This window comes from Sparus aurata, chromosome 11 (genome assembly GCF_900880675.1).
Source record: "Sparus aurata chromosome 11, fSpaAur1.1, whole genome shotgun sequence".
NCBI lineage: Eukaryota > Metazoa > Chordata > Actinopteri > Spariformes > Sparidae > Sparus > Sparus aurata.
This window is the reverse complement of record NC_044197.1, coordinates 22152977-22176493: the sequence shown is the minus strand read 5'-3', so window position 1 is coordinate 22176493 and position 23517 is coordinate 22152977. Positions and strand designations below refer to the sequence as shown.

Here is a 23517-nt window from a genome sequence, read left to right as displayed (position 1 = left end):
TGACTTGATGTTGTTGGAACGTCTCGATAATGTTTTTATGATCGAATTAAAGTAAACCCAAAAACACTAAGTGTTCAATTACCAAGTTTAGTTTAGTTTCTTATTTCCTTATCAGGAGACAGTTGCGGTCAAAAGTTTAGACACACATTTAGAAATGTTTTAATGGCAGTCTTCACTTCCAATGATTTCTACAGCTCTCATTCTTCTGTTATGGAGGAAGACGAACAAACATTTCTTTTTCACAAAAACATTCATGAAGTTTGGTTCAAATCTGAATTTATTCTTCTGAAAATGTATGTAACCAAATAATATGCATACATTATCTCCAATATTTGGTTAAATGTCTCTTGGCCATTTTCACCTAAATTAGGTGCTTTTGATAGCCATCCACATGCTTCTGGCTAAATTTCTAACCACTCTTCTTGACAGAATCGGTGAAGGTCTACTAAATCAGTTGTCTTCCTGGCATGGACTTGTTTCTTCAGCACATGTCCTCGATTTGACCATTCTAAAATCTCAATTCTAGCCTGATTTAGCCATTCCTTTAGCACTTCTGATGCTTTTTGGGACCATTGTCCCACTGGAACAGCCAACTGCCCCCAAGACTCAATATTCTGGCTGATGTCTCCCAGTTTTCCTGAAGAATTTGGAGATGATCCTCCTTCTTCCTTATTCCACTTACTTTCTTTCGAGCACCAGATCCACTTGCAGCAAACCAGCCCCAAAGCACAATACTACCACCACCATGCTGCACAGTAGGTGTGGTGTTCTTGGGGTGAAAGGCCTCATCTTCTCTCCTCCAAACATATTGCTGGTCAACAATAACATCTAATCTGACCACAGGGTTTTCCTCCAGAAAGTTTTTTCTTTGTCCATATGATCAGCAGCAAACTTCAGTCAAGCTTTAAGGTGCTGCGTCTGGAGGGCTTCTTTCTTGCACGGCAGCCTCTCAGCTCATGTTGATGCAAAAACACACTTGACTGTCACCTGTCTCCCAGCAGCTTCTAATTCATTGCAGACTTGCTTTTTAGTGTTTTTTGGGGGGGGAAATTTTTTATTTCTCTGCTCTATTAGTCCTGAATGAAACAAACTAACATCTTAAAACCTGTGTGTTCATCTGTTTTGCAGTTTCGATGTGGAGAATGGCCCGTCTGCCAGCTGCAGCCCCCTGGACCCCCAGGCCTCCCCCGGCTCTGGGCTGGTCCTCCACACTAACTTCCCCGGACATAACCAGCGTCGAGAGTCCTTCCTCTACCGTTCTGACAGCGACTACGATCTGTCGCCCAAGTCCATGTCACGAAACTCCTCCATCGCCTCCGAACTGTAAATATAAAACACACGCAAATACACACAGCATGCACGCACCCCAGGGATATACAGTAGAGGGTGGCAGGCAGGATTGAACTGTATGTACACATATCTATGTGTATTCCCTGTATACATAATGTATGTGTACAGTATACATACATTCTAATAAATCTATCAAATAACAAATTAGGATGAAATTCATGACTGTGCTGTCCAAAATGATAGTAACTACTAGAAAACTGGAATAGAAACACTGGTAACACTTTATAATAACCATCATTAAGAAACATTTATACATCTATAGTTAATTAATCTCTAGTTAATGTGCATTTCACCACAAAGTTTCAATGCTGTAGAAACCATTCATTAAGCAACTGTAAATGGTCTGCATTTTTATAAATGGTCTGCATTTTTATAGCGCTTTTCCAGTCTAACGACAGCTCAAAGCGCTGTACAACACATGCCACATTCACCCATTCACACACACCTTCATACACTGATGACGGAGGCTGCCATGCAAGGCGCCAACTGCTCATCAGGAGCAATTTGGGGTTCAGTATCTTGCTCAAGGACACTTCGACATGCAACTAGGGGGAGCCGGGATTCGAACTGGTGACCTACTCATCACTAGACGACCTGCTCTACCCACTGAGCCACAGCCGCCCCTTGAACTGTAAAGGTTTATAAAAAAAATACCTGTACAAAGTATTAATTAACCAGGTACTAATTGTTCAAAACATAATTTGCAACAAACAACTGCTTAATAACTGTTGTTTTTAACAGTGTAATGAAAAAGTCAGTTTTTCATAATATGGGACCTTTAAGAGGAGCTGAAGGAGAGAGTAAAATATTAACTTTTTTTTTTTATTACTGAATAAGATCATATAAATCAGAATATAGATTAGAGTTGGCAGTGCTTCAGCTCTCAGTAGTGTCTGCAGGTTTTCCCCTAAAGCTGCTCAGACAACCTCGACAATAAGGTTGGGCAGCCTCACTACAGAGCGGCGTAGTGAGGGCTGTGTGTACCGAAGGCACCCACGCATAATGAAAACACATCAAGCAGTTTAGTCTCAAGCATTTCATCAAAAGCATCCCAGTAAAGAGGAAGAAGAATTGTTAATCAATGAAGAATTAATAGTGTAATGCATGTTACTTGCGGACTAGTCGTACTCACGTTACTGTTACAGAGAAGTCATGACAGTGTTTTATAGACGAAGCACACTAACACTGACCCAGGGTCAGTCTTTGACACTGTGTTTCACAGCAAAGTCAGCGCAGTTGTTTTTCCTTCATTTTGATTCACATCAACAGTTACATAATCATCTTTAGATATGTCCTTTCAGTTTGTTTTTTTTACTCAAAACAAAACAGACAGAACATGGGGTGCCTTGAGTTTGAGAATGAATAAAATATATAAAGTTATAAAGAGTTGAAAAAATATTATTTAACAAAAGACGGGCACTTCGGGAAAATGTGCATTTTCCATGTTTTCCAAATTTCCTCATATTTGTGTTCTTAGAGCCTCATTGAAAACGTAATTTCTTCCATAACAAAGATTTCATAAATGATATAGTACCAGTACTCTATGGATGAGGCATCTGGCATTTCCTTGTAATTCCTTTCTAGCAGCAATAAGTCTTTTGTTTTCATATTTGTAGACGTTAAGAGGAGTTCATCCCACTTAAATATAGGAATATAGGAACTCATTTTGTATAAATCTTACACCAGAAGGCTTTTACTTTTGAACAGGCCCAAAACAAGTAGTAGTGGTCGGCTTCCTGGGAGCCGTAATTCCTCCAGCAGCTAGAGCTGCCTGAGTGATGATTTCTGAGCAGGTGTAATGAAAAATCTACAAACACTCTTCCAGCCAAACACCCTCCATGCAACTGAGCTCGATATCCTCCACTGAAATTCACAATATTCCTTCCAGACTTCTTCTGAAAATACAGCTGTTTCCCGCTCCCATTTTTTGTTTCACATAGGCAGAGCTTGTTAACTTGATCTCCTGAAGAGCCCTGTATAGTCTTGAAATGACTTTAAGCCCTGAATCTGTTTTATAGGCACTAATAAGAACTTTCAATTAGATATTTTCAAATGCCCTTTGAATCTGTAACATAAAGCTGTTTATATGGTGACGTACCGGAAGAAATGAGGGGAGAGGCCTTGATGAGCCCATCCCTTATAACTCACATCCAGTTTGTTTGGAGTAAAATCAAAGTCATGGGAGCATCAATTCATAATCTTAATCTCTTCTAACAGACCATTTTTTGTCAATAAAGTCAGCACAGTTTAATAAGAATTTGTCGACTTGAAAAGAGGAATCGGACATTCTGACAATGATATGCTGGATCTTATTTTGCGTGACATTCTTTTGTCTTTACGCTATTCAACTTCCTTTTTAGGAGGGCCAGATTTGAAAAAAAGGGATGTCTACACTCCCTGTGTCTGACATGCAAAGCGCCAAATTTAAATGTGTTAAAACAATGTTTTTGTTTTTTTTTTATCACTGTATATTTATTTTGGAGAAAGCAGAAAACAATCCCCATTTTTTATCTGAGGAGAAGGTTATCAGTTTGATTCTCGTAAGTCCCCTTTGCTTAAAAAGCCAGAGTTAAAACTGAAATAAGATTATTTTTGTGCTTAGACATAACTTATGAATGGGCCAATTAGCTTTGTTTTATGTCATGCTGTCGCTCGTGTTTCCTGATTATTATGCCGATTTAATTTCAAGCCTGCGTGTTCTGTGTTACATCTGACTGTGAGGCAGCTTTTGACAGGGTGGACAACAAAGTTAAAGGTGACAGGTTGCAGACAAACTTTATTATCACCTGCCCTAATTAAATTGATCCAAGTTGAATTAAGCTTAGATGCAGACCAGTAATTCATGTGGTTTCTACTCATGGTTGCGGCTGTTTTAAAGCTCAGACTGCAGTTCTCCGACATCACTGGACGTACAGCAGGCTGCTGCTCTACAGCTCTGCCCCCCAGTGGAGGATGTTATGATAGGTGCTCTTTAGGTCGGGGGGCGGGTCTGAGGAGTACTTGAATCCAGATGTTGCATAACATGACGAGGATTTGGAACCCACAGAAGGGTAGATCAGTAATTTGCCCTGTCTCAGATGACAAAAACAGGTCAGTGTTAGAGCTGAGTGCCTTCCAAGGTTACATCCAGAACAGAAGACTCCTGTCTCTGACCCATTACCATCCTCCCGCACTCCTCTTCCTCTCTGGCTCCCGGCTCTTTCAGTTAATTATAGTAATGAGGCCGGCTGGGTCATGGTGGTCATTGCTTATTGTTCTTACATGTTCCCGTCTTTGCTCTTAAGGAAGCACTCAGGATATAGGCTGTATGCAACAGTAAAACCTGATCTTTGGTTTGTATTTGAGGACGTTTTCTAACCACCTCTCTGTATGTGTGTGTGTGTGTGTGTGTGTGTGTGTGTGTGTGTGTGTGTGTGTGTGTGTGCGTGTGTGTGTGTGTGTGTGTGTGTGTGTGTGTGTGTTTGCAGACATGGTGATGACCTGATCGTTACGCCTTTTGCTCAGGTAAATATCTCACTGTATGTGACCCAAAATGAGTCTAATATTAGCACAACTTCTTATTAATCCATGGGGTCATTTACCAACAGCGCTCAGACAAACATGTCATGTATTAGTGTGTCGTTTGGCAGCCTGATGAACAGAATTACTGTATTTATCTGTGCTACAACCAAGCAGACACTGTTGAGAGAAAGGATTTTGAATAAAAGTCGGACAAAGAATCCTTACGGTTGTCTCCTCTGCCTTTTTAGGTTCTGGCAAGCCTTCGAAGTGTGAGGAATAACTTCACCGTACTGACCAATGTCCAGTGTGCCTCCAGCAAGTAAGTGTTTGTCAATCAGTTCTATTTAATTGATTAATAATGAATTGTATTTATCTGTGGTATGGGGCTTTTTTTCACAGTCTACAACTGACTTTTCAGTTTCATGTTTGATCATAAGTTTGACTTATCTATAACTACAATAAACCACACGTATTTTACGTATTTATTGTTCTTGTTCAAATGTACTTTGACTTGGAAATGATCTCACCTCTATGTAAAGTCTCCACTTGACTTTGTCAGTGTTCCTGCTGGTTCTGTAGGCGTAATGCAATTTGTGACGCACATGCAAAACATGTGGTAGACTTTGCATGAGCTTTATGAAAAATGTGATCAGCAGACACACGGTTACTAATTTAGGGCACATCACTGCATTTAATCTTTTCATATTGAATTCTGAAACATCCTTAACCCCCCATTATTTTTTGTGTTTACTTCTTTGTCCTTCGTCCGATCTTTTGTTTCACTGCACCGGTGTCACAGTCCCGAGCAGTGTGTCTGGCTGTGTTTGACAACCAACCGTTTAATCCAGAGAATAATACATGTCGCCTGGCTTTAATCCCCTCAATGATCACCATGATCTCGTCTTCCAAATGTTTGATTATGTTATTTTCGTCCATGGCTGTTTCTGATTAAACCCATGTCGGTGCTGATGTTACATGAGGGGAAATTGCAGGTCTGGTGCCATTGGATTTTGTTGATTTGATATGTATAGATCACAGGTGCGTACGTTACAGTGGGATTCTTTATGCTCAGTTTAGGTAAATACATTTTTTATAAATGAAACCCCTGCTTTGATTCTGACATCTGGAACATAATTCTGGCAGATACTTAATGTCTGAGGAGCCAGCTGATAATGAAACATGAGTTTTTTATGTTTTCAAAGCCATCGCTTGATCATTCAATCATGTTGAAGTCCGCTGAGGCCACTCTCTGGGTTCGTTTTTTTTTTTGATTCCCTTGTGGAAGAGTGCAAAATGCATTTGAAAGTGACTCTTTGACAATCTGCACGTCATGCAGTGAAGCTGTTGAGGTGGAAAGATATCAAACTCCTCTGCTTCTCCAAAATAATTGAGTCTCTTCACAGCTTACACACAGAAGTCAAAGACAGAAAGGCCGTTCATCATCTGCACCCAGCCTGCAATTCCAGTATTTCACCACAAGGTAGACATATTGAGCTGTAAACGGACCGAGGGGTGACGTCTGACACCACAGCTGTCTCCTGAGCGAGTTCAGTGGTCCAGTAAACAAACACAGCACATGCACATTTAAACACAGCGACTCAATGTCACAGGGACGCCAAAATAAAAGTGTGACATAAATTTAGAATTAAATCATTTATCTCTTTAGAAATTAAAAAAATAGTTTCCAGTTGACTGTGTGTCAGTCAGTTAAAATGCCCTATAAGGAACTGCTCTGTTGTGGTGAGGCGCAAACACAAAAACAACCTCGCTCACACGGATGGAACGTCTCACTTGTGTGCATGTAAAGTATTTGTCGTCCCCACGGCATTTTTCTCTGCACTGCCTCGGCGGCCAGTGTACCATATTTGTGACTCACACATAATGGAGTTGAATGTGGGAATAAATTGAAAGCTCTACATGACACAAACACATCATATCTCAGAGAAAATGTGATGTGAGGACATGGTTTGCTCTTCATATACTGTAACTGCTAAGAAAATGTAGCTAATGCAGCTATCACTGCACTTCAGGAATAAAATGAAAGCGGATTAAAAGGTTCATGTACTGAGTGACTGAAGCCATGTTGTGTTCAGTAGTCAGCATATCATGTGGCTGCACATGTAACATGACCGTTTACTGGATGGTAGACTAGTTGTAGAGCAGGTCAGTGGCATTGATAGCTGTTTTCAGGTTGTCCATCTCATCCAATGCTTTGAGGTAATATCTTAATAATTTGGCCTTTTTTTTTCTCATCTCAGTCAGCACCACCTCTACCTCACAGAACACATTTTTTGGCCATTACCCATCAATTAATATGATAATTATGACAATGTTTTACACAAATGTCTCAAAGGATAAAAAGATGAAGAAATAAGAAATCTTACATCCAATAGGTAGAATCGACCGGTGAGCAGAGGCAAAAAAACGCAGGGCAGAACAATTTTTTTTTCTAACCTATTTCCTCAAACCAGTGCACTGAATTTTCTTTACCATTTTTTTTTCTATGTTTTGAGTTGAATATGTTTAATAATAATCATATTAAAAAACATGTTTGAAAAAGTGAAGTGTTTTTTCCAAAATTACAGACATAGTAAGTAAGTCAGAGTTGTATTATCTCAGTCAGTATAATCTGTAGTTTTAGCTGCAAGTCTAATCTAAGGCTGCGACGATGATCATCATTGGTAATGAATCTGCTGTTTATTTTCCCTGCTCACCTATTCAGCGTTTCGTCTAAAGATAGTCACAAAATAATGGAAAATGCCCGTTACAATTTCCTAAAGCGAAAACTGGCATCTTTAGAGTCCAGCTGATATTGGTCTATCACAGATTTATCAGCATGGAAACACAACTGTAAAAGCTGCAGCAGCATCACATCCCAGTGGAGGTGAGAATGCAGATAAACTAGAGCTCCTTATATAGGGCACCTTTCCCTCTATTCTTTATGCGAATGCTGTTATGGTGTGTGTGTGTGTGTGTGTGTGAGGCAGTCTGTAAAGATGCTCCGAGCACTCTCCTCTTCCTCAGGCTGCATTAACACTCGGTTTGCTGTATTGAATACCTGAATCCTCTCTGACCTACATTCAGTTTTCAACACCCACACATAGACAAGAGCAGAGGCTTAGACACTCACGGATGGACCAGAAACTTAATGCACACACTTATTGAACTTATTGCGCACACCAGATGGGGCAGATGATCGACGAGTCCCCGCTAAAAGGAAATGTATCAATACACAGCCAGCTGCCCACTCTCCAGCTGTCAGTCTCTCACACAAACAGACCCTTGCACAAGGTGCCGCCTTTTCAACTTCAGTTATTGTGACGAGTCACTTTGTAAGTCAGGGCACTAGCATTGAGGTTTTAAGCCTCTTATTATATCAATACCACACATTTGAGACTGAAGGAAGCAACACTTTGTGAGTTTTGTGTGTTATTGCAAGAAGAGGTGCAGGGAGGTGTGAGAAATGTCACTGCTAAAAGAAGAATGTGGATCAAAATATGTGTAACAACTGCTTACTGTAATGTCACTGATGTGATGTGGACATATGCGATTAGATAGGGGACATCTGACGATCAAACAACATAATGTGCGTGACTGGAAACTGTCAGAAACTGTTTCAATTTGAGTCTAAAGTGATCCCATTCATGATCAATTTGACAGTCTGTGGACAAAGGCGCCCCATGGGAATTTCCTGAAGACACAAATTGGTCTGTCATACTTATTCTTGGCTTTGTTAGCTTAGCTTAGCCGCTAGCCCAAGCAAAAGTAACGTAAAAGCACAAACCAAAGCTCACAAATGAACACGTTAAAGCTTGTCTACTTCAACCATACAACACGGACAGTACGACAACTCCCAAGAAGTGTGTCCAAAACATGTCCCCAGGTGGCTGGCTGCAGTATAGGTCATGTCCCCTTAATAGTCAGCATACATTTTTCCAAAAGATGGTTTCAGTCATTTAGGTAGTTCTTTCTTTCTGATAAGTTTGGTTTTAATGTGTTATTCGATGCTTACAATGTGACGTCATGACTGGCGGCTTGCGACCGCGTCGGGTAAGTGTTTGAGCGGGAAGTCGATACAGCCGCTCCACTGCCTGATTCTGCTCCAGATGAAGTCACCGGCACATGATGGAGGCGCTCGTGTCCAAGATATTTTGCGTTTGTGTTGCATTTATGCGTTTCCAGTCTTTATGCTACACTAAGCTAACTAGCTGCTGGTTGTGTTCTGATGTTGACTGTACACTGTACAAACTTTGAATTATCTCACCTTACTTTCAGAAAATGTTGTTTCTCATTTTGCTTAGCCAGTCCTTCTAAAGATTATTACATGCAGTATATACTTTATTTAGGATATTTGTTTATTTGTCACACTTTCATTTTTCCTCTCTTTTCTTCCTGTCTTTCAGGAGGTCTCCTGCAGCAACAACTCAGCCTCCGATCACCAGAGTCTGTCTCCCAGGTAAGAAGCTCAGAGGAATGTCCCGCTGTGTGTCTGACTTCTGTAAAGCTGCGCAAAGAACACGTCTTTTTTTTTTACCTGCTTTATCTGGTTTGAACTTTTCCTTGCCATCATTTCTCCTTGTTCTCACTATTCTCTCCTCCCTGCCTCCCTCCTTCGTCCTCTGCTCATGAACTTGCGTACGTGACGACTTTCACTTTTTTCGCCATCTGTCCTCAGCTCCAGCGCTGTAGTCTAGACTGTTTTGTCATCAAACTCATTATCCGTGTCCAAACACAAGTGAACTTGTATTTCAGACAAGCACTCACACACAGTGTGGTCTATTAAAGCAGCTCGCTCGAGGATGCCGACAAACCCCCTTTTCTTGTCTTTCAACGCATTTGATTTTAAGCGGTCGTGTGTCAGTTTGTGTGTTTGCATATACCCTTCTAGGCGGGTAAGAGGCAGTGTGTGAGTATGTGTATGAAAGCACGGATGACTTTGTGAGCTCTATACACGTGAATGTGAACTTACAAATGCTATTTTACTATCGCTAATGCTTTGTTTGTGAGGACCTATTTACTTTTTTTAAATGATCATTGTGAGGGCATTTCTGAATTTTGAAGGTTAAGGCTGTGCTTTGGTTAAAACTGAGATATATCTTGGTAAAATGATAGGAAGTGTACATCCAGAGGTTGGTAAGGGTTGGGGTTAGACATTTAGCTGCTATGGTTATGAGCTATTGAATTCATTATGACAATAAAGATCCTCAAAAGTATAGAAAGACGTGTGTGTGTCTGTGGAGTGTTTGTCTAATATCACACTGAAGAGGAGTCAGAATAAACTGGCTTTCTCTTTCACATGAACTAGTGATTCTAATTAAAATAACAGGACATTTCATATATTCTATCATCCACTTGAACAGTATGTTGAATTACACTGTTCCTAATGAACCCGCAGAGAAGTATCACCTGAATGTGCAGCTTCCTTTATGAGGGTTTATAGTGAGTTTCAGCTCATTGTGCAGCTGTTTTGGTTCAGTCTCACAGCTCTCACAGGAACATTACTTTGTATGCAGCAGGAATCAGTTCTTAAGCTTTAAAAAACCCACTCTACACAACACGCTCTGCACCAAATGGCAAACGGTCACAGCTGGCAACTATGGACGAGGATTTCAAGGAAAATGCTGTTTGATAGTCGCCGGGAACTTTTCGACAATTACTAGATTATTCAAAGTTCGGCTGTTTGTATTGTCTTTCCCATGTAGCAGCATGGGCTTATACTGAACTTGTGTGGATAAGATTGGGCCACACGCATTTTACCATAGCCTAATTTTTTTTAAAAAGGGAAAAAAAAGGCAGTTATTCCAAGGCCTGCAATGCACCATACCTGGTGGTATCATGTTATTTCCAGGCGTTTTTCCCTCTGGTGTTGGTGGAGACCAAAAACAGAGCTAAAACAGAATGAATATTGGACTTGATTTTGACAGGTGTCCAGAAATACAACTCGGAACAATGATAGTGTTGTTTGTAACTGCTGAATGTGTAAATGCGCAGCAGTTTCAATAGGTGATAATCTGTCAACGTTGATATTTCCGCTGCCCCTTACTTTTAAAGGTTTTATTCTTCGTCTTTACTTCATATGTATTTCATTAACTTCTACTCGTAGAGACAAAAATGTATAGCGTTAATTGAAGGTGATACACACAGACTATGAAATATTGACCTGCTGGATGACTGAGAGCTTGCTGATCAAGCTCCTGTTGTTCTCCTTCACCTGGATGTGGTCACCTCAAATTATGTCAGGTTTATTGTAACTTTTCATGCCGTGAAAGAATATAATTTAACATCACTCTTACTTCTTAATGCACTTCTCTGCTGTCCATCCCAAGGCTCAGTGTGTCTCACTGATCACAAATATGTGTTTCTATTCAAGAACCACAATGGTGTTGTGAGTAATCATGAATAAATGCATGGCATGGCATTTTTGTACTCACTCAGTCATAGATACCAGTCATAGATTAATACTCCTGATTTTGTCATCAAGATCTATGAGTTATACCCTGAGAAATTAACAAAAACAATTGAAAAACACCTAATCTCACAATGTTAAAGTAAGTGAGAAAAAATTCCTGGTCCGTCCCTTTTACTCGGATCAATCTTGAAAGTTAATGGTGTCTGTTCTGGGCTAGAACCCATCCTCCGTCCAAGTTTCATGGAAGTCTGTTGATCGTTCTTTGTGTAATCCTGCTGAGAAACAAACGGACAGTAAAAACTGAAAACTTTGCAAGATTTATGTACTGGACCATTAAAAGGTATATATTGTGCCATGCCCTCTTCAAAAACATCTGTATCTTATCTTATTTTCATTCTTCTGTACTGATAAAAACATTTCTTCAGTACTATTAGACCTTTAAGTTCATGTCAGTAGAAGATTTTCCCACAACTCGAGGCAGAGCATTGAAAGAAGTGACATATATTGTTGTGTAAAGAGAGACGGAGATGAGCAACAACGAAACTGAGAGCAGTGAGCGTAGTTAACCATCAAGTAACCAACACGCTTTACATGAAAAACCAACTTGGGTCAGATATGACATCAAAGTAGAACTGAAAACGAGCGTCAGTCAGTTCCACAACGATAGTAAAGTTTTTCCTCCTCATTGAAAAACAAGCAGATATTTTTCTTCTAGCACATTTAGTAAGAAAAGTACATGCTTAACTGAACGTGGGCGTTAAATCTGAAATGCACGAGTTCGTGTCGTTGAAAAAGAAGAAACACGTTCTTTGATAATCTATGTTTATACTGAGGTGCGTGTGTGTCTGTGTGAGTGTGCGGTGAGTGTAGGGGTCTATGAAAACCCTGACGTGTGTGTTATGCAGTGTTCATTGTGTGATTGAATTAAAAGTCTGCAGTTTTGTAAATGTGGACTGGTACGGTGCATGATTCGAGTGAGTGTTTATCGTGGCGTGTGTGCATCACTGTGAGTAATGTGAGTGAGTGTGTGTGTGAGTGTGTGTGCTGTGGGGAGGTGTTCCTGTGGCTCTGATTGACGTCAGCATGCCTGTATGTGGCTTCTGTTGACTTCCTGTCAAAGCAGATGGACTGAGTTTTCACTTCCTTCTTCTGAACCGCAGCTCATCAGGTGCTCTGGGTTTGTGTGTTTGTGTGTGTGCACGTGTGTGCGCGCGCGTGTGTGTGAGTGTGAGTGTGTAATAAAGAGTTTGGGAAATGTGTGAGTGTGTGTGTCTGGTAAACCAGCTCCATAACGTGCATTATGACCTTTCTCTGTAAGGGCAAACAAGGTCGTCACTAAATTCTGCGATCAGCTTGAATGTTTCCAACTCGTCACTACGTTGAAGTAGAACTGACTGCAGGGACTCGTCAAGTAAACAGTCTGCTCTTCATCCACTTGCAAAACATTTTGCTACTTTTTGTGTGCCGTTCTGGCCCGCATCCATCCAATCAACCTGGCTAAAGATCGACTTTGAAATGAATGTTCAAGTATTTTGGGCTTAAAAGTTCACTGAAGGATGAGAATATCATTTAATCTTCTTGTTGTTATCAGCAAATCCCATGAAAGAGCCAAAAAAAACAACAATGAAGTTTTGTTACAAACAGATATTTTTTTGGCACAAGACCACCTGATATATATTTTATTTCTCAACGGCGTCCACAAAACACGTCAAAACAGACGACGGAGTCATTCTGTTGGCTTTGGGTAATATAGTTCCTCATTACTGTAAACACAGCCAGTGTATTGTGTTTTTCTTCTCAGCTCGTTAAACTAAAAACTAAAGAAGTTTCAGAAAAGAAATAGACTCACAGTTGCTTTTGATTTGGTGGTTTTTGTTTTTATAATTTTTTGAACCTTTGTTTTTCTTTCCAATTTTTGTTTTGTTTTGTAAGAATGTTCGATTGCTATGATGTTTTTGTTGAGAAAAACACATGCTTGACACTTGATACTAATCTCAAAGGGCAATTTGTGTGCTCTAAACTGAAGAATTAATTGTTTAGTTGGGTGACAGGATTATAGCATAAATCATGAATTTGTTGAATCCAGCTTCTAAATTGTGCAAATTAGCAGTTTTAATTATTTGTAGCGATGCTAAAGATATAAAATGCAATGTTTCTGCATTCAAATGTCTAACAACAACCAGACCTTTGTTTTTCTGCTTTATCATCGGCAACCGGACTTGTTTCGGTTTCTCGAAGACGTTTCACCTCTCGTCCAAGAGGCTTCTTCAGTTCTAACTAACTGGAGGGGAGTTGCAAGCTTTTTGTCTCCCTGTGTCCAAGGCCATTTGTTTATTTAAACAGATCGAGGCTATTTAATTGTTCTATATAGGTTAATTTGGGCGTTTTATTGAAAGGGGCAAAAAAAAATAGTGTAATAAGGAATATATGAGTCTATGCAGACAGTTTCACAGAAAGGCACTGTGAACACACAGAGAATTATCACCTGAATCTGCAGCTTCCTTTACGAGGGTTATAGTGAGTGTCTCCCATTATTCAGCTGTTCAGCGGTTTAGTCTCACAGCTCCCATAGTAATAATATTTAATAATAAGTAACATGACTTTGTATGCAGTAGGAATCAGTTGTTCAGCTTTTAAAAAGCCACTCTACACAACACGCTCTGCACCAAAGGGAAAACAGTCACAGCTGGCAACTATGGATGAGCATTTCAAGCAAAATGCTGTTTGAAAGTCAGATTGCATTTTGCAAATAACTTGCCCACCACTGCTCGTAAATGCTGCGTGCGATATGCTCGTAGTTTTGGGGTATGCAGTCGACACCTGCATGCCACACAATCAGAAATGTTTTCCCATAAACCTCAGGCCACATCCTCGCTGCAGACCACCTCCTGTTCACAGAAACACACACTCATACACAGCAGAACCCACTCTTGTCTCACCCTCTTTCTGTCTTATTCATTTTAATTTCCCCCCCCCCCCCCGCCATTTTTTTTTCTTTTTCATTCATCTGTTTGCCTCTTTCTCTCTCACTATTGTCAACGGAGGAGGAGGGGGAGGCCAGGAAGTGTGAGGCAGGAAGAGAAGATCAGATTGTTCCTGTTTTGCTGTCTCTAAACTGTTGTAACTTGATGGAAGCCAGGAGGAACTGTGCGTAGATGAGGTGTTTGTGTGTGTGTGTGTGTGTGTGTGTGTGTGTTTGTGTGTTGGTGTGTATGAATGCCTTTGTCAGCCCACAAGAGAAAAATAGGATGCGGGGAGACAAAGGCCTATTGTCTGTGCCCACACACTGCACAAACATGCACATGCTGACACAATGATATGATACGTAAATACCTGCATTACACACAGGTGGACCTGTTTCACCTTCCCTCAGCTCACAAAACTAACTCTTCTAATGCTGTTTACATACAGATAAGTTAAAGGCAAAAATGCATATCTTGCATATTTTGAACTTCATTTATGAAACAAGATATATTATATTTGATATAATGATATAATATATAGGATGCTGAATTATATATAAAAAAAAATGATATTCATCAATTAAATTAATTTATATAACATTTAATGAGGTAATAAACTGAAGCACGATACATGTTTGTGTGCTTTAGCACTGCTGCTGTCTCTCTTTACACAAAGCCGCTTCAGATTTGGATATCTCAGATCTCAGAGGTCAAAGTTGGCTTCAGGGGCTTATTAACGACGTCCTGGTTAAAATACCCTACCATATAAGCACAGCATCACTCGTTTGATTGAGCTACACGTCAAACCCCCTCTCAACTGTCCTATAATGGTATAAATGCCTGAAAAAAGCTAGCTTTTATATACTTTACATCACATCGATTGGCACTCTGATCACAAATGACATTATTTTATTTTTCTATTTTTTAAATTGTACGCATACACCAGGTGTTTAGTCCCTTGCTCAAGGACACGCTAACAGAATTTACTGATTAAGTAAGTTTCAATAAAAAAACGATCCATTCTTGCCTTTGCGTTCACACCTGGTGTTTTTATTCTCCTAACATTCTCATTATCCTCACTGAGATAGGATCTCTGTCCTCCGTGAGCAAATCCCCAGACTCCCTTCACATATTATGGATTTTGTAGTATGTTGAGTCTGAGAAGACTTTATAAACTTGTGAAACGTTGTCTGTGACAAATTCGCAAATTATTTGTCCTCTCTAGTAAATTCGGCAAACGTGACACTCAAGTTTCTCCTTTCTTGGGATACAAATATTGATGTGAGATTGTCCTGGTGTGTGGCAGAATCGGTGTATCGACTATACTTTGACCAGATAAAATATATTTTGATTAATGTTTATTGAATATACATTTTTATCATGCTTTAGGTTTCTAAAACCATTTTTTTAATCAGTTAATCGTACACTGTGTCCACTGTGCTTTCAGTTTTCATCCTGTGTTTTAAGTGTGTCACAGCTACACAGCTTTTTGCCCTCTGGGGACGAAAAAAAAAGAAAAGTGATTGATTTATTGAGGTTGAGTGATCAGTTCGGCAGAAGTGGCACAGCGTAGCGGGCTCCAATATGTGTCAGTGTGTGTGTAATTTTTCAAACCAGAGCTTAAATAGGAAAAGCATCACATGAAAACAACAGCGCCAACACATTCACCCAACTAACTAGAAGAAATGACCGTCTATGAAACGAGTAGCCGGTGTATTTCAGACGGCGAGGAATGTGGAAAAGCGATATCCAAACCTGCCATCTATATTTACGCATCTGTACTTAAATGAGGTGCCTTTATACTGTTGGCGCCACCTGGACAGTGCGTCAGTCCCCACCCGTCACCTTATTCAGTGATTCATATGAGTGGAGATAGCCACCGGCACATTGTGTTCTAATGTCCTACTGTCACAAAATTCAAGCACAAAGCGCCCACTGTGATCTTGTCCGGGCTGGATGTTGAAACGTATTGTTCGTGTCATGCTCCGATTGTGAACAGTGCACTTCTCAACACTCTTTACCCCGTGGCATTCTGAGTAGGAAAAGTACTGGACATCTGTTTTTTGTTTTGTATTTTTTTCTCACGGGATGAAGGTGGAGTTGGCACAAATAATCTACATCAGATAAGAGTATTTGTGATTTCATTTTTGAGGAGATTTGTACACAGATCTTCCTGCATGTTTACACTTCTACCTGATAGTGTACTCACTGCACATGAGACATAATGGGCAGTTTGCATGTTTCAGATTTAATCACCGTTTGGTCCTTGGATTTTCCGAATCCTTCAGCACTTTAGGCGATTGAGTGTAACACGAAAAAACTGTGAAGGCGACTCATTGTTTTTACAGAGCCGTTATCACGTCACAATCACAACCAGGTTGGTGAGGTCTGCGTGCTCACGCACCGAAGATTTCCACATAATAGAGATCCACTGATGCAAAGCAGCTGTTTTGTGTCATGGTGTCATAACAGAGCCAGGAAATATTCTGCCCCATTTCTACAGCATTTAGCTGTGTGAACCTCACAAATGTACGACCCGACTTCCTGGTGGAGTTGGCCTCTGTGATGAAACGCTGTCATACAGGATATATGTGAGGCAAAGGGCTCTTGAACTTTCCCGACCTTCTCCCCATACGCACTCTGTGTGTGCGTCTGCGTTTGGCTGCTCGCTGGTGTGGAAAGGTGTCAACGAGTTGGCTTTTCAAGTCCCATTGTGCATTTCCATTGTGTAGGTGTTTGCGTACGGGGCGAGCAGGCCCCCCCCATGACATTTTCCCAAAAAGAAGCTCTGTTTTTTCAAAGCAGGGAGCTGATGTTTGGTCAACACTCAACAATAAGCAAGTTAACAGTAGGTGAAAGGTGTTTGGACAATGTGAGGCCGTTATGTAATAGGGTAAAACAACACTGCACATACATTTGTTGCATATGGTACAGTTCACACAAAGGTACAATGTGGGACAGACATATTTTGGCTGAACTAGCCAAGGTCTATTATACAACAGTGGGCGAAGATAGCGCTGCTGCTAAATTTGGTAATCAATGCTGCTGAATTTTTTGTCGATAAGAGTGCCACTGACGGGAAAATACGTTATGCTGTTGGTGGACACTTTTGGCCATGCTAGCTGCAGGGCTGCAGGGATGGTTATGTCACTCTGAGGGTTGGTTGGTCTGTCTGTCTGTCTGTCTGTCCACCCCTTCAGTCCAGATTAAAGTGATAGTTTGGGTCTTTTGTTGTAGTGTCGTATGTAGTACAACTAGTAGATGACCATCAGCTCCCCAACTGTGTGGAGGATCAGCGCGTAATACTGACAGGGAAGCTGAGCACAATAATTGTGAAATGTTACCGGCAGCAAGACGTCTTTTAGGTGGCTCAAATACATCTTGCCTCCGTTAGAGTTTCGAAACAATACGGGAAAAAATGTTTTTATCTGTTTAAGTGTACGCTATATTTTCTACATTTTTGCCGCGAAATACAGTGCGGGGCAGGAACTGTGCTTGTGTGAAATGGACTTTTCTAGGGTTGAGGATATGTAGTCCCAAAGGAAAAAGTCTGTTTGTCTTTCACGTGACCTCATGAAACATCCTCTCAGAGTTCGCTGGAATCAGGTTGGGAAGGGTTGGTTATATTGGATGGTATTCAGATTGTGTATCTTTCATCCAGGAGGATCCTCAACTAATCTTGTGAGCTCTGGTTTTAGTGATCAGTACAGATCCAGATCAGAAAATAAAACACCAACAGCTTTGCGCCTGCAGACCTAATCTTTAAGACAACTGTCACCCTCAACTTTTAAGGCATGAATGTGTCCCATTCTTTGTTGTATAACATCCACTAAAAACTCACACGCTCAACACGCTTTCTGTCTGTTGCTCTGGGCTGCAGCTCAGAACAAGTTAAACACGTTGCCTGTCATGGAAAGCATACTGTATTTAAGATTTGTGCCAGCGAGTTTCAGCGGGAAAAGTGAAGGACATTGAATGAAAAGGGCCTCTTTATGAATGTTATTTAATACAGGCCACAGACAACCTTGCCCTCCGTGCACCATACAGTGGTCGGGTGCGTGCAGGAATGCACCGAGGAGGTCACAGTGGGGAGGACAAGAGAGAAAGAACAGGAGGAGAGATGAAAGGAGGAGATGAGGAGTGATGAGGTGAGAGGGCAGCAGAGATAGGGTTTTCTTGAGAAGGGAGGAAGAATAAGCGAGAAGGTGCCAGAGGAGACACGATGCAGGGCCGGAGAGGAGGAACAGGACAATCCAACACCAAAAACTGAGAATCAAAACAAATTCTCCCTGTGATTCAGAACTTGTCACAGTCATGTGTTCACCTGTCGTTAGTGTTTACTATGTGGCTCATTCAGGTGTTAGTTTATAGACATACAAGTACCCAGCTAACCAGACTGCGACAAAAGAGCTGCAATAGATATACTACTAATAAGCAGCTAATAAAGCCAAAGCTAGCTGCCTGGGGGTCCATGCAGAATCTTCAATATTATTACCCATCTGGATGGCCTAGAAGACTATATTCGCTGCAGGTTGTGCTAGTTCTAGCAATAAAACTGCACAGGTTTTTCCTTTAATCCTCCACTGTGTTTGTGGTGTCCTTATTGCAGGAGAAGGAAATGGATCAGAAGGTAAAAGTCTCAAGTGTGTCCAATTGTGGGTGCATATTGGCCAACAGCAAGACTGACTTAAATTAGAAGAATCTTGAAGAGAATTTTGTGCAGTGACTTTTGAAATAGAATAACAATGGTGTCACAACAGTTGTGATACGTGCAAACCATTTTATCCTAAAATACTTTTTAAAATTTTTTTTTCAAATGTGCACTTAAGCAGGAAAGTGAAACATGGAAAATATATATACGTGGTTTTCAAGAATGCAAATGTGCAAGATGATTCCAACTTCAATAAGAGCTGTGCGGCGGATATAAACAGGTGCTGTGGCCTACATGTCGAGCCAGAATTGCAAACCCCCAGGGAGTCATGACGCACTGTACTTGATGTCTGACAAGATAACAGTTTAGCTGTGCGCCGTGCTTCTTGAAAACACAGCAGATATGTTCTTTGTATGAAAACCACCACATAGAATAACTGCGTACACGATCCGAATCAAGGAAGCCTCAGAAACTGCTTTAAATAGCTAAATGTAGCACTCCTGCGTTATTTTGTGCTTTTACTTCACATACTCTATACACACACACGCACGCACACACGCACACACACAGGCATTTATTAAGCAGGATCTCATAATAGGTTGTCATGTGACACGTCCAGCCGAAGCCAGAGGCTTCAGTAGCAATAAGTCGTCCACAGCGGTGCACCTGTCCGGGGCTTCTAACTGACACATCCCACCGACTCCAAATAGAGACGAATATCTGCCAGGGTGACCAGTGCGTTCATCTGTGTGAATATGGGTTAATTTTACTGATTAAGTGTGTTGAAGAGCAATGCATGCTGCTTCAGGGTATAACTGGGCCCTGTCTTGAGTCTCGGAGTGTCAATTAGATGCTTCAACCTGCTGCTCACTTCATTTTGATCATATCTGACATGAAGTGGTTTTTTTTTTCTTATGTGTTAGGTATGACACGAATGGCACTGCATTGCTGGAATGTGACTGCGACCCATAAAAGATAGAAAGCTGTTTACCAGATTAGCTTAGTAGGAAAGGTTTGATAGGAATTTACAAACGCGTCCACATCTACATTCCCTTTGGGGCAATGGACCATCTTTAGCGGGTGAGGTAATGCTGGACCGCTGCCAGCCTCGTGGTCTTGATGTTGCATTAGTTCGGTAAGGGATACCGTGGCAGGGCTAGCGCATCTAAATGTCACAGATACAGTATCTGCCAGCCTATCATTCTGTCTCGCGCCTCACACTCCACTGTGAGCATCCACAAAATGCCAACATGAGCAGTTGCCATGGCAGCGGCTCTCTCCTTTTCCTCCAACCCTGACTCTATTCTGGTCAAAGCTCCATAACCCCTCTTTTATCTCTCTCTCTCTCCCTCTCTGTCTCTTTCTCTCCTCTTTCTCGGCTTCCTCCAGGTGTCCCAACTGTTGGGAAACATATTCCTGGCCTTGTTTCTCTCTTAGTATTCCTGTCCCTGGGTGTCTTGTGTTACCTGCCCTCCTAACTACTTCCCGCTCCAGGCCACATTTTTACGGCCTCAGTGGGGGCTCCCAGAGAAGTATGGCTACCGTGCAGACCGGCAGACATTACATTATACAAGAGCACCGCAAACCTCACCCTGCGTCACGTATGAAGGTTTTGAGGCCAGAACTGGATTAAATTCCCCTAAACACGCCCCACTCAAACTGCTTCAGGTATCCAGGCAGAGTGTCCTGTCACCGGGCAGGATAATGAGGTGAAACCTTATAGAGAAAGGACCTCTGTGATGGTGAGAGGGTTTGGGTTTCTCTGACGGGAACGGTTTGGACAGCTGACGGGAAAAGGCCGTGATATATGTAGAATAATTTCCCCCTCTGATTTACTGCAACTGCTTTCAGAAATGTAAACAAGTACAGTGTAGATGTGTGTGTGTGTGTTTGTTAGTTCCCCCCAGGCAGCGTCTCAATGGCCTGACTGGCTACATGAGAGATCCCCACGGCAGAGCTCTGCGCAGGCAGCGTGTGTGTTTGATTCTCCGTGTGTGTGTGTGTGTGTGTGTGTGTGCGTGTGTGTTGTTATCAGACAGAAAGATAATCCAAGTATTCTCTCTTTCTTGCCTGGCATCTCACTTGTTTTTTTTTGGCACTTCCTGATGGGAATAAAAGGGCGTCTGCATACTACCGCAGAACCCTTCACATGATACTACACTGTTTAATTGGAAACTATCGTGACTGGATACTGGTTGCTTTTCATAAAAGTTACTGGCAGTAATGGCACATCTCCAGCAGTGAGCAGGTAGCAGCTGCTCTTTGACAGTATTCTAAAGAATGATAGCAACAGCCTGTGGAGTTTGGCCAAGCCTTTGTTAAACGGGCCATATTCAGTTAGTAGCTGCTGCGATCTATTCACAGATGAAGGAGCATCCTTTTATTTCGGACTGGGGTTTGAATCAGATTATTTTCTGGCTGTTTATTTCTCCAGTTAAATCTTGTGTGGGTGTGTTTCGTTTGTTTTTGTTTTTTTTGTTTTTTTCTATAGAGCCTGAACGATATGCGTTTTTTAGAGCCGATGCTGATCCTGAATTGAGGGAGAAGAAAATTCAGATTTCAGAATATCGGCAGATATACACAGATTGCAGTTGCAGTGATTCCTAACTGTGATTATCAAACATTTGTGACCTATATAGGTTAGGCTCTAGTTTTTTAACCACCTTTAGGGACTATACCACATCTACTGGGATTGGTCACAGAGCTGAATCATATATTTAAACTTTATGGAGGACAATTTTTTTACATGATTAATTATTTGGTCTATAAAATTTGAAAAATCCACCCTACAGTCCAAAATCCCAAAATAGATAAATCATCATAAATTACAAAGAAAAGCAGCATATCCTTGCATACAGAAAGCAGGAACCGGCGAAAGCTGGAACTTCTTTTCTTGAAAAATGGCAAATTAATCATCAGAATAGTTGGCTAGTTCATCAACAATGACTAAAAGCAAGGATGCATAAAGAATTTAAGAGAGTATGTACTACGTTCATCCCCAGAAGTGAAGTGTAATATTAATCTTTAAAGCGGTACCAAAAAAGAAAAAGGAACACTGTCCCTTTATCTAAAACAGGAATGTGTTAGTCTCCCCCTCAATAATTTCTTTACATCCCTGTCAAATAAAAATACGTGGAAGTAATGTTTTTTTCCTTGAACATGTTCTTTATAGAGGGAGTTTCTGTTAACGAAGACAATCTGTTACAACAATTTATTCGGCACCTGGCTAAAACTATTCCAGTCTAAAGCAGCCGCTCTGCAATAAACCCTGCCTTTATGAAGGTAATAATGTACGGTTAAAGAGCTGTGTGTTCAGCTGTATGCAGGCTATAGTTTCTGCTGGTATTAGGAGGTGCTTGTGTGACTTCTCTTTTCATTGAGGAAATAAAAGAAAACACTGTTCAGTGTACAACACAATGCAAGAAGTCGATGTGATTTACATGCGTAGGGCAGGAGAGTGACATGTTTATGTGTGATGCTCCTCACACTAAACCTCTGTTAGTATAGAGCTGACGCTCCAGGGCGTCCCTGTTTTTATTGAGAGGCAGGATGAGGACTTGAAATACCAGAAGACAGATTTGTGTCCAGAAATGCGTCAGACTTGGCTTGGCAGGTGCATTCTGGATGCGTGCTTGTGTACGTGCAGATGACATAACAGAACTCGCAAATGCATGTTAAACGAGGGTGTGAGTACAATCTGAATGTGTATGGATCAAATGAGTGATGCGTGTTTGTCACTTCCATGGAAGGAAGTCCACACTGCGCAGGATTGTGACACTAATGAGGAAACAGGCCACTGGGACAACAGCGACTTCCTCACACACACACACACACACACATGCATGCAGACATACACTGTCCCACAGGTGTTGAGACACCACCCGCAAGCTCTTTTTCTTCAACACTTCATCCATCTTTCTCTACAGACAAATGAGTTTCCTTCAGCATGACAGGGAGACAAAGAGCAGACAGGGCCTGACTTGCGTCACAAACCCCAGCACAGAAACAATGCTGTCACTCCATTCACTACTGTGAATATCACTATGACTCTGCTGGCTGGTTTCGAACCTGGTGCTACATAACAAGTTTCGAAAGAGACTTGTTTTTTTAAGTAATGTTAAGTAAACTCATGCAGTGGCACCAGCTGTATCTCACTCAGCTATGAGTGACAGACATTCTCAGCCCCATTGTACAGAGGACGAATCCTACTGTCTCTGGTGATCCTTAAAGTTTTTACTCTCGCACCCTCGTAAGGTTCACATTTGTTGCTTTTCGGTGAAATGTCTTGAATAGGATTTGGATGGATTGTCAAGAAATCTGGTCCACACATTAATGTCTCCCTCGGGATGAATCGTAATAAGTGCCGACTGATGATGTAGCTCAGATCTTATCTTGTGCCAACTCTGCGCTTATGCTCTGGTCAGGTTTAGGAAAAGATCGTGTTATGATTAAAAATACCTGCTTCGGTCGCCACAAACATAGCTGGAGGTGTCCCGAGGTCTCATACCACCACCGTCCCCTTCAACTCCCAGTATCAAGGTCGGCTCATAAACATGTACTGTGAAAGTAATATGACACATTTTGCAGACATGTCAGAACAGTATGTCGCCTACGACTCATACAAATGTGAACCCATCTGTTGT

The 23517-nt window shown here is 41.2% G+C and overlaps 1 protein-coding gene across 3 annotated transcripts in view; it reads left to right on the top strand.

Annotated features, from left to right (window-relative positions):
• LOC115591202 (cAMP-specific 3',5'-cyclic phosphodiesterase 4B-like) overlaps positions 1-23517 on the top strand; it is a 182880-nt gene that overhangs the window by 115621 nt on the left and 43742 nt on the right. For all 3 annotated transcript variants that reach the window (XM_030432959.1, XM_030432960.1, XM_030432962.1), the window contains 4 exons: positions 1129-1323; positions 4818-4854; positions 5100-5170; positions 9255-9307. In XM_030432959.1, the coding sequence (XP_030288819.1) occupies positions 1129-1323; positions 4818-4854; positions 5100-5170; positions 9255-9307 (356 nt within the window). The remainder of the gene's footprint in view (positions 1-1128; positions 1324-4817; positions 4855-5099; positions 5171-9254; positions 9308-23517) is intronic.